General features: G+C 41.9%; 2 protein-coding genes across 2 annotated transcripts in view; one reads left to right on the top strand and one right to left on the bottom strand.

Moving 5' to 3' along the window:
* mfsd8 (major facilitator superfamily domain containing 8) overlaps positions 1-14,933 on the top strand; it is a 185,964-nt gene that overhangs the window by 65,083 nt on the left and 105,948 nt on the right. The window lies entirely within an intron of this gene.
* abhd18 (abhydrolase domain containing 18) overlaps positions 1-14,933 on the bottom strand; it is an 89,253-nt gene that overhangs the window by 60,948 nt on the left and 13,372 nt on the right. Inside the window, exons 2-4 of the mRNA XM_078211138.1 lie at positions 14,083-14,204; positions 8,734-8,818; positions 551-651 (exon numbers count right to left, since the gene is read on the bottom strand). Coding sequence (XP_078067264.1) covers positions 551-651; positions 8,734-8,818; positions 14,083-14,174 — 278 coding nt within the window. The 5' untranslated portion in view covers positions 14,175-14,204. The remainder of the gene's footprint in view (positions 1-550; positions 652-8,733; positions 8,819-14,082; positions 14,205-14,933) is intronic.

A 14,933-nucleotide genomic window follows, 5' to 3' on the forward strand; every position in this document is an offset into this window, starting at 1 on the left:
TGTTAGTTTTGTCCAACAGCTTCCAACTAATTCAAAACATCAGGGTCATAACATGTGGTAGAGATTTCATCTGAAAAGTTTGATTAAGGAAACATTTTGCTTTATAAGAACTTATTCTTCAGCAGCACTATACGTCAACTGGAAGCTATCTAAAAAAAAATGCTACTGAAGAATTGTGGCATAAAGTAGTCAAGTGACAACACAGTGTGCTACCCCTTAGTCGGGATGAAAGGAGATTATCTTGCAATTTTTGCTAACACTAGCTTTTGATCATGATCAAAATATGAAGGCCAATGGATACAGAAGGAAAGAAAACTCAAGAAAATAGCAGGAAATGTAAAGGCATCAGTCACAATTTGTCATACTAATGCAAATGAGTGGAAACATAAATAACCATTAAGGATATCATTGGAAAAGACTTCGATCATTCAAGAATCTGTACATCCCAAACAGATGGATCCAACAATTATTTTAAATAAGGAAATATTTCATACAGTTCAGGGAGAAAACGCAGGAGTGAGAATTCAATTGTATGCCTTTACTTCCTTACCTAGCTTTGACAGATTCAGCTGGCATTATCCCTGGTAGATGATGATCGAGTGGGGACACAAAGTGCCCATCCAGGATCTGACAATCAGCCTGTTCTTCCATCTGTAACAAACAGCTTTCAGTTACAATTTATTCCTTCGCAGACTGAAAGAAACAATTTATTTTTTGATTTAAATTTTCTCACTTTAGACAGTGCCACGCCAAACATGCAGACCCAGATTTTGTGGACAGCAGCGAAAGATCGGCATTTGCCGCCGAACTCTTCAACAGCTGCCTACAAAGTTTTCTCAGCCTTTTGAGTGTAGACTTGCTTGAATCTGGGATCTGATCCAGCACAACACCTGCTAACAAGACATCGGTGGCATCCATGAGCAGGTCATGGTTCTTCAACCTATCCACATTGAGACAAGCTGTCTAAGCAGGACATATAAATTTGATTTAAATTCTGTACAGAGTGAAATAAAGATTGGGAAAGACATTAAAATTAAGGTAAAGAAATGAAAAAATAAGTTTTATAAATGTCTCCAGCATTAATTAGCCTGTGAAGAAATGAGAATTTACACTTGTGAAATTAAATCTGGAGGCCTATAAAGATTTGGCAGCAATTATCACTTAACACGCCATTAAAAATTAACTTATTCCTGAATGCATTTGGCCAAACTTTTTACTGGGATATCTGCGGATTTCCACATTTAACTGCAAATATGGATGCCAGAAGAAATCATGTTTCACAAATTTGATTGAGTTTTTTGAAGGGGTAACCAGGAAGGTAGAGGAGGGCAGTGAAGTTGATGTTGTCTGCATGGACTTTAGCAAGGCCTTTGACAAGGTACTGCATGGTAGGTTGTTGCATAAGGTTAAATCTCACGGGATCCAGGGTGAGGTAGCTAAATGGATACAAAATTGGCTTGATGACAATGGTGGTTGTAGAGGGTTGTTTTTCAAACTGGAGGCCTATGACCAGGAGTGTGCCTCAGGGATCGGTGCTGGGTTCATTGTTATTTGTCATTTATACTAATGATTTGGATGAGAACATAGGAGGCATGGTTAGTAAGTTTGCAGATGACACCAAGATTGGTGGCATAGTGGACAGTGAAGGTCATCTCCGATTACAACAGGATCTTGATCAATTGGGCCAGTGGGCTGATGAATGGCAGATGGAGTTTAATTTAGATAAATGCGAGGTGATGCATTTTGGTAGACTGAACCAGGGCAGGACTTATTCAGTTAATGGTAGGGCGTTGGGGAGAGTTACAGAACAAAGAGATCTAGGGGTACAGGTTCATAGTTCCTTGAAAGTGGAGTCACGGGTGGACAGGTTGGTGAAGAAGGCATTCAGCATGCTTGGTTTCATTGGTCAGAACATTGAATACAGGAGTTGGAACGTCTTGTTAAAGTTGTACAAGACATTGGGAAGGCCACACTTGGAATACAGTGTATAGTTCTGGTCATCCTATTATAGAAAGGATATTATTAAACTAGAAAGAGTGCAGAAGAGATTTACTGGGATGCTACCGGTACTTGATGGTTTAAGTTATAAGGAGAAGCTGGATAGACTGGGATTTTTTTCTCTAGAGCGTAGAAGGCTGAGGGTGATCTTATAGAGGCCTATAAAATAATGAGGGACATAGATCAGCTAGATAGTCAATATCTTCTCCCAAAGGTAGGGGAGTCTAAAACTAGAGGGCATAGGTTTAAGATGAGAGATACAAAAGGATCCAGAGGGGCAATTTTTTCACAGAGAGTGCTGAGTGTCTGGAACAAGCTGCCAGAGGTAGTAGTAGAGGCGGGTACAATTTTGTCTTTTAAAAAGCGTTCAGACAGTTACATGGGTAAGATGGGTATAGAGGAATATGGGCCAATTGCGGGTAATTGGGACTAGCTTAGGGGTTTTTTAAAAAAAAGGGCGGTATGGACAAGTTGGACCGAAGGACCTGTTCCCATGCTGTAAACCTCTATGACTCCAAGTTGCTGTCAGATTTCATTCTTCGTAACTGTGAGCATTTTAAACCTCACCAATATTAACAATGCAAAATTTGGAATAAACATCTCTGAACCAAGAAAGCAGTCAGAGACCTTGCATGAAACATTTCATTTTCATCATGGGCATCCAGTTCCTCTACACCCCTGCAACCCCAACTAGCAAGACCGAATGGCCCTTTCACCCACTAGCTGAAGTGCGAACAGTCCCAATCCACCAGCATCCTCCTCTGCCTAGCTGAACTTGTTCTTACATTGAACGACTTCTCCTTTGACGCCATTCACTTCCTCCAAACAAAAGGTATTGCTATGGAAACAATTTGGCTCCTAGCTATGCCTTCCTTTTTATGACATATATGGAACATGCCTTGGTCCAATTCTATTTGGAACCCTCAATCAACTCGTTTCAATCCATTGAAGACTGTATCACTGCCATTTTCCTCTCTTGCACCAAATTTCAACAATTTTGCTTCTAAATTCCACCCTTCTCTCAGCTTCATATCATTGCAAACATTTCCCTTCCCCAATTTCTCTATCTCTTGTTAAAGATATTCTATATAGAATATTAATTTGCAATTTAATCAGCCGGTTAAGGTAGTTATAAGTAACAAGAATGCTGGACAATTTATCCTTGACACAATGAGACCACTTGTTGTCCTAAGTTTATATAGCTTGGCACTGGTGAAAGACATTGTTGGTTCAATGGTATAAGACAAAAAACCTTATAGTTAAGAATTTTATGGAATGGCAAAAATCAGCAAATTATGCCTCTGTCATACTGAATTCTGAACTGTCCTCCCTGATGCAAACTTGCACCTGGATTACCTGGGAAACTACTTTGCATACTCTGCAACAAAGATAATGGTATTCATTGGACTACAGAAAGTGGCAAGACCAGTGGCAAATCCCAAGAATCTTGAGTGAAAACATTAAAAAAATCTCAAAACAGACATCTACTGCCATGACACCTCATATGTTACAACTCCTGCCTCTGCTTTTCCTCTAAAGTGACGATCATCGTGAATAAGGGAACACATAGCGGAATGCCCATTGAAACTTTTTTGCCCTTCTGAATGGTGTGGAGTAAATCCTAAAAATAAATTCTTCAGGCCCCTCCCAGGACTTTGATCAGGGAAGGGAAAAACAAAAACATCTGAGAAAATCCAGTTTAAAACAGCAGAGGTGAAGCTGCAAGATTTGAATTGTGCTGTCAGGTTGAGAATTGTCTGAGAGCTACAAAATAAGCTGCAAGCAGATGATGTCAGGCCCACCGGTGTTTGGAATTTTAAGTGAAATTGAATGTAATTTTAAAAACTCCAGTAAATCCATAAATTCAATCATGCAGAGGTTTTGAATGGCAGTTGAGCTATGTTAATGAGTTTTCTTAGATTTCAGGTAATATTTGGGTTAGGTGGTAAGAACATAAGAAATAGGAGCAGGAGTAGGCCATCTAGCCCCTCGAGCCTGCCCCGCCATTCAATAAGATCATGGCTGATCTGATAGTGGTTTAGTTCCACTTACCCGCCCGCTCCCCATAACCCTTAATTCCCTTATTGATCAGAAATCTATCTACCTGTGACTTAAACATATTTAACGAGGTAGCCTCCACTGCTTCAATGGGCAGAGAATTCCAGAGATTCACTACCCTCTGAGAGAAGAAGTACCTCCTCAATTCTGTCCTAAACAGACTCCCCCTTATTTTGAGGCTGTGTCCTCTCGTTCTTGTTTCCTTTCTAAGTGGAAAGAATCTCTCTGCCTCTACCCTGTCTAGCCCCTTCATTATCTTATATGTCTCTATAAGATCTCCCCTCAGCCTTCTAAACTCCAACGACTACAGGCCCAATCTACTCAATCTCTCCTCATAAGCTAACCCCCTCATCTCTGGTATCAACCTGGTGAACCTTCTCTGTACTCCCTCCAAGGCCAATATATCCTTCCGCAAATAAGGGGACCAAAATTGAACACAGTACTCTAGTTGCGGCCTCACCAGTACCTTGTACAATTGCAGCAAGGCCTCCCTGCTTTTATACTCCATCCCCTTCGCGATAAAGGCCAACATTCCATTTGCCTTCTTAATCACCTGCTGCACCTGCAAACTGAGTTTTTGCAATTGATGCACAAGGACCCCCAGGTCCCTCTGCACAGTAGCATGTTGTAATTTTTCACCATTTAAATAATAGTCCATTTTACTATTATTCCTTCCAAAGTGGATAACCTCACACTTGTCAACGTTATACTCCATCTGCCAGATCCTCGTGGTGCAGACGTTACCAGGAAATTAGAATGTGAAAATTGGCTTAACTCATTCACACAAGATTTTCCTCATACTTTTCCACTGGAAACATGGATACACAATTGCAATGCTGCTAATTTCTAAGAACTTATGGCTGACACATTTAACTACTGAAACACCAGTGAGCCACTTCGATTTTGCAGCTAGCAAGTACATTAGAAAAAAAAACTTGCATTAGCTGCCTCAGAGAAGAGGGTGCAAGTGGCTCTTCACAAAACCTCACACACTTAAATATACTCAATGTACAGGTTATCAAGTAAATCAAATCAACCAATATATCAGGCTACCAAGCCCCAAGGCAATGGAGAAGTGGCGACAAGGCAAGTAGATGATACTGGGAGTCTACAGTTGTAAACCAGCACATAGGATGCCTCAGGGCGATTGTCGATCTCCACAGATCAGGGCAGATGTAGAATTTGTATCTTCCTAAGGTGACAAAGCATATCTCTAGCCACAATAAATTGCTCCCCTATCTGGTGAAGGAGAAGAAACCATAAACACACTCTGTCCTCCCTCTCTGCTCCTGGTTGGTCACCAATCACTGTAGTCCAAACAAAGAAAATATGACATTCAGCTTGTGAAATGTCAGAACATGTCTGGATAATAATACAAGGCCTGAATGTAGGACTGCCCTCACAGCCAGAATATTGGAGACAGGTACAATATTGACATAGCTACTCCAAGTGAAACAAGATTTACAGAGGCGCCTCATCTTCAAAACGTAGGCACAAGCTACACATTCTACTGGACTAGTAAGTCCAAGGCCAACCTTGACAGTCAGGCGTGGGCTTTGCCATTCAATCTGAATTGACACACAAGCTTGACTCACTTCTCATGGATATTAACAACTGACATGGTACATCAAATAAGTTTTGCTAGAAACTAATACACAACATTCTTCAGCACCAGTGCACCAAAAATGACACACAAAGACAAGATCAAAGAAGCATTGGTTAATCATGGCACGCATCAACTCTGGTCTCCCAGATTGCCTGGATTCACTACAGTTCGCCTAGAACTGCAACAGCTCCACAGCAGATGCCATCTCCTTGGCCCTACACTCACCCCGGAACACCTGGATAACAAGATGTCAGATTCCTATTTATTGACTACAACTCAGCCTTCAACACCATCACCCCAACAAAATGCATCTCCAAACTCCGTGGCCTGGGGCTCGGCTCCTCCCCCTGTGACTGGATTCTAGACTTCTTAACCCACAGACCGCAATCTGTAAGGATAGGCAACGCCACATCCTTCACGATTATCCTCAACACTAGTGCTCCGCAAGGCTATGTTGTCAGCCCCTTACTATACTCTTTATACACTTATGACTGTGTGGCCAAATTCCAACTCCATTTTCAAGTTTGTTGACGATACCACTGTAGTGGGTCAGATCTCAAACAATGACAAGACGGAGTACAGGAAAGAGATAGAGAATCTGGTGAAATGGTACGATGACCATTTCAGTGAAACGAAGGAGATACCATGAATGGGTGGGTTATCTTATGAGGAAAGGTTTGTATCCACCCAAGTTTAGAATAGTAAAAGACAACTTGATTGAAACCTTTAAGATCCTGAGGGGTATTGACAGGGTGGAGGGGATATTTTCTCTTGTTGGAAAATCTAGAACTACGGTTCAGAGTTTAAAACATAAGGACAGATGAGGGGAATTTTTCTCTCTCGGAGGGTTGCAAGTGTCTGGAACTCTCTTCCTCAAAAGGTATTGGAAGCAGAATCTTTAGCTCCCTGATATTTCTGGAATGCTTCTAGTGTCTACTTTGAAGTGAAGATGGATACCAAGTATTTGTTCAATACCTCTGCTATTTGCTTATTCTCCATTATTATTTTTCCTGTCTCTTCCTGTAAAGAATCCATGTCTACTCTCACAAACATCTTCATTTTTACATACCTATAGGAGCTTTAATAGTCTGTTTTTTGTCCCTAGCTAGTTCACTCTCCTATCTTATTTTCTCTATCAATTTCTTGTTAATCCTCTGCTTAATTTTAAAATCCTCCCAATCCTTAGACTTATTACTCTTTTGGCAATGTTATAAGCCTCTTCCTTTAATCCAGCTCTATTGTTAGAAGTATCCCTACTAATATTGGACTGACTGATCTATAGTTACCTGATTTCACCCTTTCTGAAAAGAGCCTCCAATCTTCATATTGGGGAATTTCAGCTAAAAGGAGACCGTACAGTTTGTATACCATTTTCCTATTATCTCCAGTAACAATGCATTCTTTTAGCATAGTAACAATATAAACAAAGAGGGTACTTTAATACATGGTCTATCTTAGAAGAGATCCATCATCTAAGTTCATGTACAGTTTTCTGCATAGCAAGCTCTAAATCTCAAATATGGTATCACATATTATTGCCTGTTGATTTAATACTGGTCCACAGAGATGAAAATACTGAGCAGCCACACATTCTCATTATCTTTGTGTATCACCTTCCTGCGCCACAGTTCAGTGTGTAGAGAAGATGGTGAAAGGAAATACAATGATTAACGAACAGCATCCAAAACTGAAACCAGTCTTTGTTCCGATATTGGGCAAGTGGTTTTATAGGTTCTTGTATATGAAATCAATGGAACTTGACCTTCAATCTCTCCACCCAAATTCCTTAACACTTCTAGTTCTTCAGTGATCCTGTGAATAGTCGGTGTCACCCAATAATTGTATTGTGAGTATAAGCATATGTAAAGTGACAATCAGCTTTATTTCTCCAGCACCCTAAATTAATGGGAAGTGCCTACAGGAGGCTAGATATTGTTCCATAGGGATCAGATTATTCAGTCATGAACCACGCTTTACTAGCTGTGCTGTCTGACATGAAGTCATGATTGAGTCAGAACTTTCCCCAGCTCAACACTGGCACAAATGAAGCTACTGTTCAGTTTTTGCCGGAAACTGGATTCTACCCTCTTCTTAGCGGCTCACCAAAACTAAACCCAACATTATGCAACTTCTATGCCCTGCTCAACCCTGTGCCGGGTTTCAGAATCCACAATCAGCCCATCTTCAACATAATTTATTTTCACCTACTTCATCTCCACTACCACCAAAGCCCTCAACCATACCCTTCACATCATCAGACTTGATTTTTCCAACATCCTCCCAATCCACCTCCTCTCAAAAATGCTCCAATTCATTAGTAACTGCAGCACCCACTGTCCAATTGTACTAAGTCACATTCATTTAGTGCTCTAATAGTACTGTAACCTCCATGGTATCTTTGTACCCATAGCACGCTGATTTAACTGACAAACCCTTTCATGGCTCACTACCCTCCTCCATCCTCTCCCATGTCTATATCCCAGCTCATAATTTCTGCTCAAGTCTGAGCCATGACTCACACGCCCTCCCCCTATCCTATCAGTAGCAGCACTGTAGTCTTCTTGAATTCATTTTCTTTCCTAAACCTCTTATTCTGGTTACGTTTTTCCCTACATGAGAAAACAGTCTCAAAACTAACATCTTCGACAATGTTTCTGGTCATCGCTGCTATCCTCTCCTAATTACCACTGTGTCTGATCTGACTTGCCCCCGTTTCTTACATTAAAGGCTCATATAAAGTGTCAGCTATTAATTAGTGAAAATGCATCATTGTGCAATTAAACTCACCTGGAGGCAAACATGGCTGCATGCAATTGGTAGAGAAAATATCCATGTAAATCTACGATGGTTATCCGCACTGTATTTGACCATCCATGAGAAATATTGCACGAGTGAAACCAAATTCAGTGCTTGTCTGCTTTCACAGTGGAGACCAAAATTTGATTTACTGGGACATACAAGTTAAATTAGGGCAAAATAAAATTCAAATGTTGTTTTATCTTATCCAATAACATAACCAAAAACAGAAATATTGCACCTTTACAAAAGGCCACTTGTCATGAAATTGTTACCTTGTCAATGAATATAGGGTAGTCTTTTGGAACCAACTGTTGACATTTTTCTCTGTTTCCTATTGTCTTCCTAAATTCAAACAATCTGCAATAAAAAAAGGATTTTCAAAACATGTTTATATAAAAATATTGAATTAAATGCAAGTCCCCATATTGTCCCACAACGTGCCAACACAGAGCAAGGAGATGTTCCGGGGAAGGATAACCAGTTTGCGACAGGTAGGGACAGAGCGTGCAATCAAAAAAATGCACTAACAAATCGGGTCTATATAAAGGCTAGCATAAAGACACTTTACCTGAATGCACGTAGCATTCGAAACAAAGTGAATGAGTTGATGGCACAAATCAGTACAAATGGGTATGATCTAGTGGCCATTACAGAAACGTGGTTGCAGGGTGACCAGGACTGGGAACTGAATATCCAGGGGTATCAGACATTTCGGAAGGATAGACAGGAAGGAAAAGGAGGTGGGGTAGCTCTGTTAATTGAAGATAACCATGATGTGGAAATGCCGGCGTTGGACTGGGGTAAACACAGTAAGGAGTCTAACAACACCAGGTTAAAGTCCAACAGGTTTATTTGGTAGCAAACGCCACTAGCTTTCTGAGCGCTGTTCCTTCGTCAGATGGAGTGGAAATCTGCTCTCAAACAGGGCACAGAGACACAAAATCAAGTTACAGAATACTGATTAGAATGCGAATCTCTACAACCAACCAGGTCTTAAAGATACAGACAATGTGAGTGGAGGGAGCATTAAGCACAGGTTAAAGAGATGTGTATTGTCTCCAAACAGGACAGTGAGATTCTGCAAGCCCAGGGGGCAAGCTGTGGGGGTTACTGACAATGTGACATAACCCAACATCCCGGTTTACGCCGTCCTCATGTGTGCCGAACTTGGCTATCAGTTTCTGCTCAGCGACTCTGTGCTGTCGTGTGTCGTGAAGGCTGCCTTGGAGAACGCTTATCGAAGATCAGAGGCTGAATGCCCGTGACCGCTGAAGTGCTCCCCCACAGGAAGAGAACAGTCTTGCCTGGTGATTATCGAGCGATGTTCATTCATCAGTTGTCGTGGCGTCTGCATGGTTTCCCCAATGTACCATGCCTCGGGACATCCTTTCCTGCAGCGTATCAGGTAGACAACGTTGGCTGAGTTGCAAGAGTAGGTACCGTGTACCTGGTAGATGGTGTTCTCACTTGAGATGATGCCATCTACCAGGTACACGGTACCTACTCTTGCAACTCGGCCAACATTGTCTACCTGATACGCTGCAGGAAAGGATGTCCCGAGACATGGTACATTAGGGAAACCATGCAGACGCCACAACAACGGATGAATGAACACCACTCGACAATCACCAGGCAAGACTGTTCTCTTCCTGTTGGGGAGCACTTCAGCGGTCATGGGCATTCAGCCCCTGATCTTTGGGTAAGCGTTCTCCAAGGCAGCCTTCACGACACACGACAGCGCAGAGTCGCTGAGCAGAAACTGATAGCCAAGTTCCACACACATGAGGATGGCCTAAACTGGGATGTTGGGTTTATGTCATACTATCAGTAACCCCCACAGCTTGCCCCCTGGACTTGCAGAACCTCACTCGTTGTCCTGTCTGGAAACAATACACATCTCTTTAATCTGTGCTTAATGCTCCCTCCACTCACATTGTCTGTATCTTTAAGACCTGGTTGGCTGTAGAGATTCGCATTCTAATCAGTATTCTGTAACTTGATTGTGTATCTCTGTGCCCTGTTTGAGAGCAGATTTCCACTCCATCTGACGAAGGAGCAGTGCTCCGAAAACTAGTGGCGTTTGCTACCAAATAAACCTGTTGGACTTTAACCTGGTGTTGTTAGACTCCTTACTGAATTAAAGATAACATCAGGGCGGTAGTGAGAGACGATATAGGCTTTAAGGAGCATAATGTGGAATCGTTGTGGGTGGAGATAAGGAATAGTAAGGGGAGAAAGTCACTGGTGGCCGTGGTCTATAGGCCCCCAAATAATAACTTTGAGGTGGGTCGGGCTATAAACAAGCAAATAATGGATGCGTGCAAAAACGGAACAGCAATAATCATGGGGGATTTTAACCTGCATATTGATTGGTTGACTCAAGTCGGACGCAGTGGACTTGAGGAAGAGTTCTTAGAATGCTGTCGGGATAGTTTCCTCGAACAGTATGTTACAGAACCTACGAGGGAGCGAATTATCTTGGATCTGGTCCTGTGTAATGAGACAGGTAAAATTAATGATCTTCTTGTGAGGGATCCTCTTGGAATGAGTGATCACAATATGGTTGAACTTCTAATACAAATAGTGGGTGAGAAAGTATGGTCCCAAACCAGTGTCCTCTGCTTGAACAGAGGGGACTACAATAGGATGAGGGCAGAATTGGCTAATGTAGACTGAGAGCGCAGACTAGTTGGTAGGACAGCTGAGCAACAGTGGCGGATTTTTAAGGAGATTTTTCTCAGTACTCAGCAAAAAATATATTCCTGTGATAAAGAAGGAATGTAAGAAAAGGGATAACCAGCTGTTGATAACTAAGGAAATAAAGGAGAGTATTAAATTAAAAACCAATGCGACAGAGTGGCCAAAACTAATGGGGAATTAGAAGATTGGGAAAGCTTTAAAAAACAACAAAGAACTACTAAGAAAGCGATAAAGAAAGGAAAGATAGATTATGAAACTAAACTAGCACAAAATATAAAAACTGATAGCAAAAGTTTTTACAAATATATAGAAAGGAAAAGAGTAGCTAAAGTAAATGTTGGACCCTTAGAAAACGAGAAGGGGGATTTAATAATGGGAAATGAGGAAATGGCCGAGGCCTTAAACAAGTTTTTTGTGTCGGTCTTCACGGTAGAGGACACAAATAGCTTACTGAAAATTGACGGTCGTGGGACTGTAGGGGGTGAGGTCCTTAAAACGATTACTATTACTAAAGAGGTAGTGCTTGGTAGGCTAATGGGACTAAAGGTAGACAAGTCCCCGGGCCCGGATGGAATGCATCCCAGGGTACTAAAAGAAATGGCAGAAGTAATAGCAGATGCGTTGGTTGTAATTTATCAAAATTCGCTGGACTCTGGGGAAGTGCCGGCTGATTGGAAAACAGCTAATGTGACGCCACTGTTTAAAAAAGGAGGTAGACAAAAGGCGGGTAACTACAAGCTGGTTAGCTTAATGTCCGTAGTTGGGAAATTGCTGGAATCCATCATTAAAGAAGAAATAGCAGGACACCTGGAAAAAAATGGTTCGATGAAGCAGACGCAGCATGTATTCATGAAGGGAAAGTCGTGTTTGACAAACTTATTGGATTTTTATGAAGATGTAATGAGTGCAGTTGACAGAGGGGAACCGGTGGATGTGATGTTTTTGGATTTCCAGAAGGCGTCGATGAGGTGCCTCACAAAAGGTTGTTGCAGAAGATTAAGGGACACGGAGTTGGGGGTAAAGTGTTAGCGTGGATTGAGGATTGGCTATCTAACAGGAAGCAGAGAGTTGGAATAAATGGGCGCTTTTCTAGTTGGCAGTTGGTGACTAGTGGCGTGCCACAGGGATCGGTGCTGGGGCCTCAACTGTTTACCATATACATAGACAATCTGGAGGAGGGGACCGAGTGTAGGGTAACAAAGTTTGCAGATGACACAAAGATGAGTGGGAAAGCGAATTGCATGGAGGATGCGGAAAGTCTGCAGAGAGATTTGGATAGGCTAAGTGAGTGGGTGAGGATCTGGCAGATGGAGTATAACGTTGACAAGTGTGAGGTTATCCACTTTGGAAGGAATAATAGTAAAATGGACTATTATTTAAATGGTGAAAAATTACAACATGCTACTGTGCAGAGGGACCTGGGGGTCCTTGTGCATCAATCACAGAAACTCAGTTTGCAGGTGCAGCAGGTGATCAAGAAGGCAAATGGAATGTTGGCCTTTATCGCGAAGGGGATGGAGTATAAAAGCAGGGAGGTCTTGCTGCAATTGTACAAGGTACTGGTGAGGCCGCAACTAGAGTACTGTGCGCAATTTTGGTCCCGTTGTTTGCGAAAGGATATATTGGCCTTGGAGGGAGTGCAGAGAAGGTTCACCAGGTTGATACCGGAGATGAGGGGGTTAGCTTATGAGGAGAGATTGAGTAGATTGGGCCTGTACTCGTTGGAGTTTAGAAGGCTGAGGGGAGATCTTATAGAGACATATAAGATAATGAAGGGGCTCGACAGGGTAGAGGCAGAGAGATTCTTTCCACTTAGAAAGGGCGGCACGGTAGCACAGTGGTTAGCACTGCTGCTTCACAGCTCCAGGGACCTGGGTTCGATTCCCGGCTTGGGTCACTGTCTGTGTGGAGTTTGCACATTCTCCTCGTGTCTGCGTGGGTTTCCTCCGGGTGCTCCGGTTTCCTCCCACAGTCCAAAGATGTGCGGGTTAGGTTGATTGGCCAGGTTAAAAATTGCCCCTTAGAGTCCTGAGATGTGTAGGTTAGAGGGATTAGCAGGTAAAATATGTGGGGGTAGAGCCTGGGTGGGATTGTGGTCGGTGCAGACTCGATGGGCCGAATGGCCTCCTTCTGCACTGTAGGGTTTCTATGATTTCTATGAAAGGAAACAAGAACTCAAAGACATAGCCTCAAAATAAGGGGGAGTCAGTTTAGAACCGAGTTGAGGAGGAACTTCTCTCAGAGGGTAGTGAATCTCTGGAATTCTCTGCCCATTGAAGCAGTGGAGGCGACCTCGTTAAATATGTTTAAGACACAGGTAGATAGATTTCTGATCAATGAGGGAATTAAGGTTATGGAGAGCGGGCGGGTAAGTGGAACTAAACCACTATCAGATCAGCCATGATCTTATTGAATGGCGGGGCAGGCTCGAGGGGCTAGGTGGCCTACTCCTGCTCCTATTTCTTATACACTTATGTACTTATGTGCAATCTCCACACAGACAGCGAACCAAGCCGGGAACCAAGCTGGGTATATCACAGTTCACTATATAATTGGAAGAAAACATTTAAAGTTACATTAAAAATGTATTTCTCGTATTTTCCCCTACCACCATCAACAGCAAATTTTATTTCCGCCTCTACTACCTTTGATCAAGATAAGCAGCAAGTCTATAAAGCAACAGCTGTCCACAGACACCAATTAAGCCTTATAGCAGCTTAAAGGTGAGATGTATCAATGTTGCTGAAAAGGATGGAATCATTTCCCCACATGACAAAAACAAAATTTGAATTTAAATATATGTACTAGCTTCAAAATCAGTTCCTTAAAAACTGAATTACAAGGATGCCTCAACAGTGCAACACCAAAACTATGCTTCAAGGAAGAAAATAAATGACACAAACAGTATCGTTATACAGTACCTTCTGAGATCATCCGGCTTTCCCCATCCTTGAAAGAAAAGTTTTGAAAGAAGGAACCGCCTGTAGAGAACGTCCAACTTACTGACACCCATCCGAAAGAGCAATTACTCTTAACAGCGCATCTAATTAAAAGAAAGACACATTACTTTTTAAAAACATATAATCACATCAGAACTTACATTAAAGATATTATATAAAATGGTTACTGTGGCCATTTTAAGAAAAATCTAATGAGAAAAATACATTCATAAAATCTAGTTATTCCACACACCATTGTACAATGATCAAGCTGAAGTATCTGGCACTTTACAAGTTATATGTATCCTACAATAGACTACCACATTTATCCATCATTAATTAAAATACTGCAAAAATTCTCTCACCCCAAAAATACAGAAATTCTGGGTAGCTCTCAACCTTGCTGGACTCTAAAAATCACAACAATAATTTGCCCATGGAGAAGCTCATTACATCAATCCACATTTAGTCCACGTGTATCCCTTCAATAGAATCTTCCAGCACAGAGACAGGTCATTTGGGCGCTCATGCCTGTGCCGGCTCTTTGAAAGAGCAATCCAACTAATCCTAATCCTCTGGTCTTTTCCCACAGATCTGCGCATTTTTTTCAAGTACATATACAATTTCCTTTTGAAAAGTTACTACCCCACCGTGCAGGCAGTGAACTATGTGTGGCATAAAAATATTCCATCTCGCCTCTGGTTCTTTTGCAGATTACCTTAAATCTATTCCTTTGGTCACCTACTCTGCTGTCAGTAGAAACCATTTTTCTAAAATCGTGTGTGTGTCTGCCTATGTGCGTGTGCGCGCCTGGTCGCTGGCAAGGCCATTGT

The sequence above is a fragment of the Mustelus asterias genome, chromosome 1 (genome assembly GCF_964213995.1).
Source record: "Mustelus asterias chromosome 1, sMusAst1.hap1.1, whole genome shotgun sequence".
Classification (NCBI taxonomy): Eukaryota; Metazoa; Chordata; class Chondrichthyes; order Carcharhiniformes; family Triakidae; genus Mustelus; species Mustelus asterias.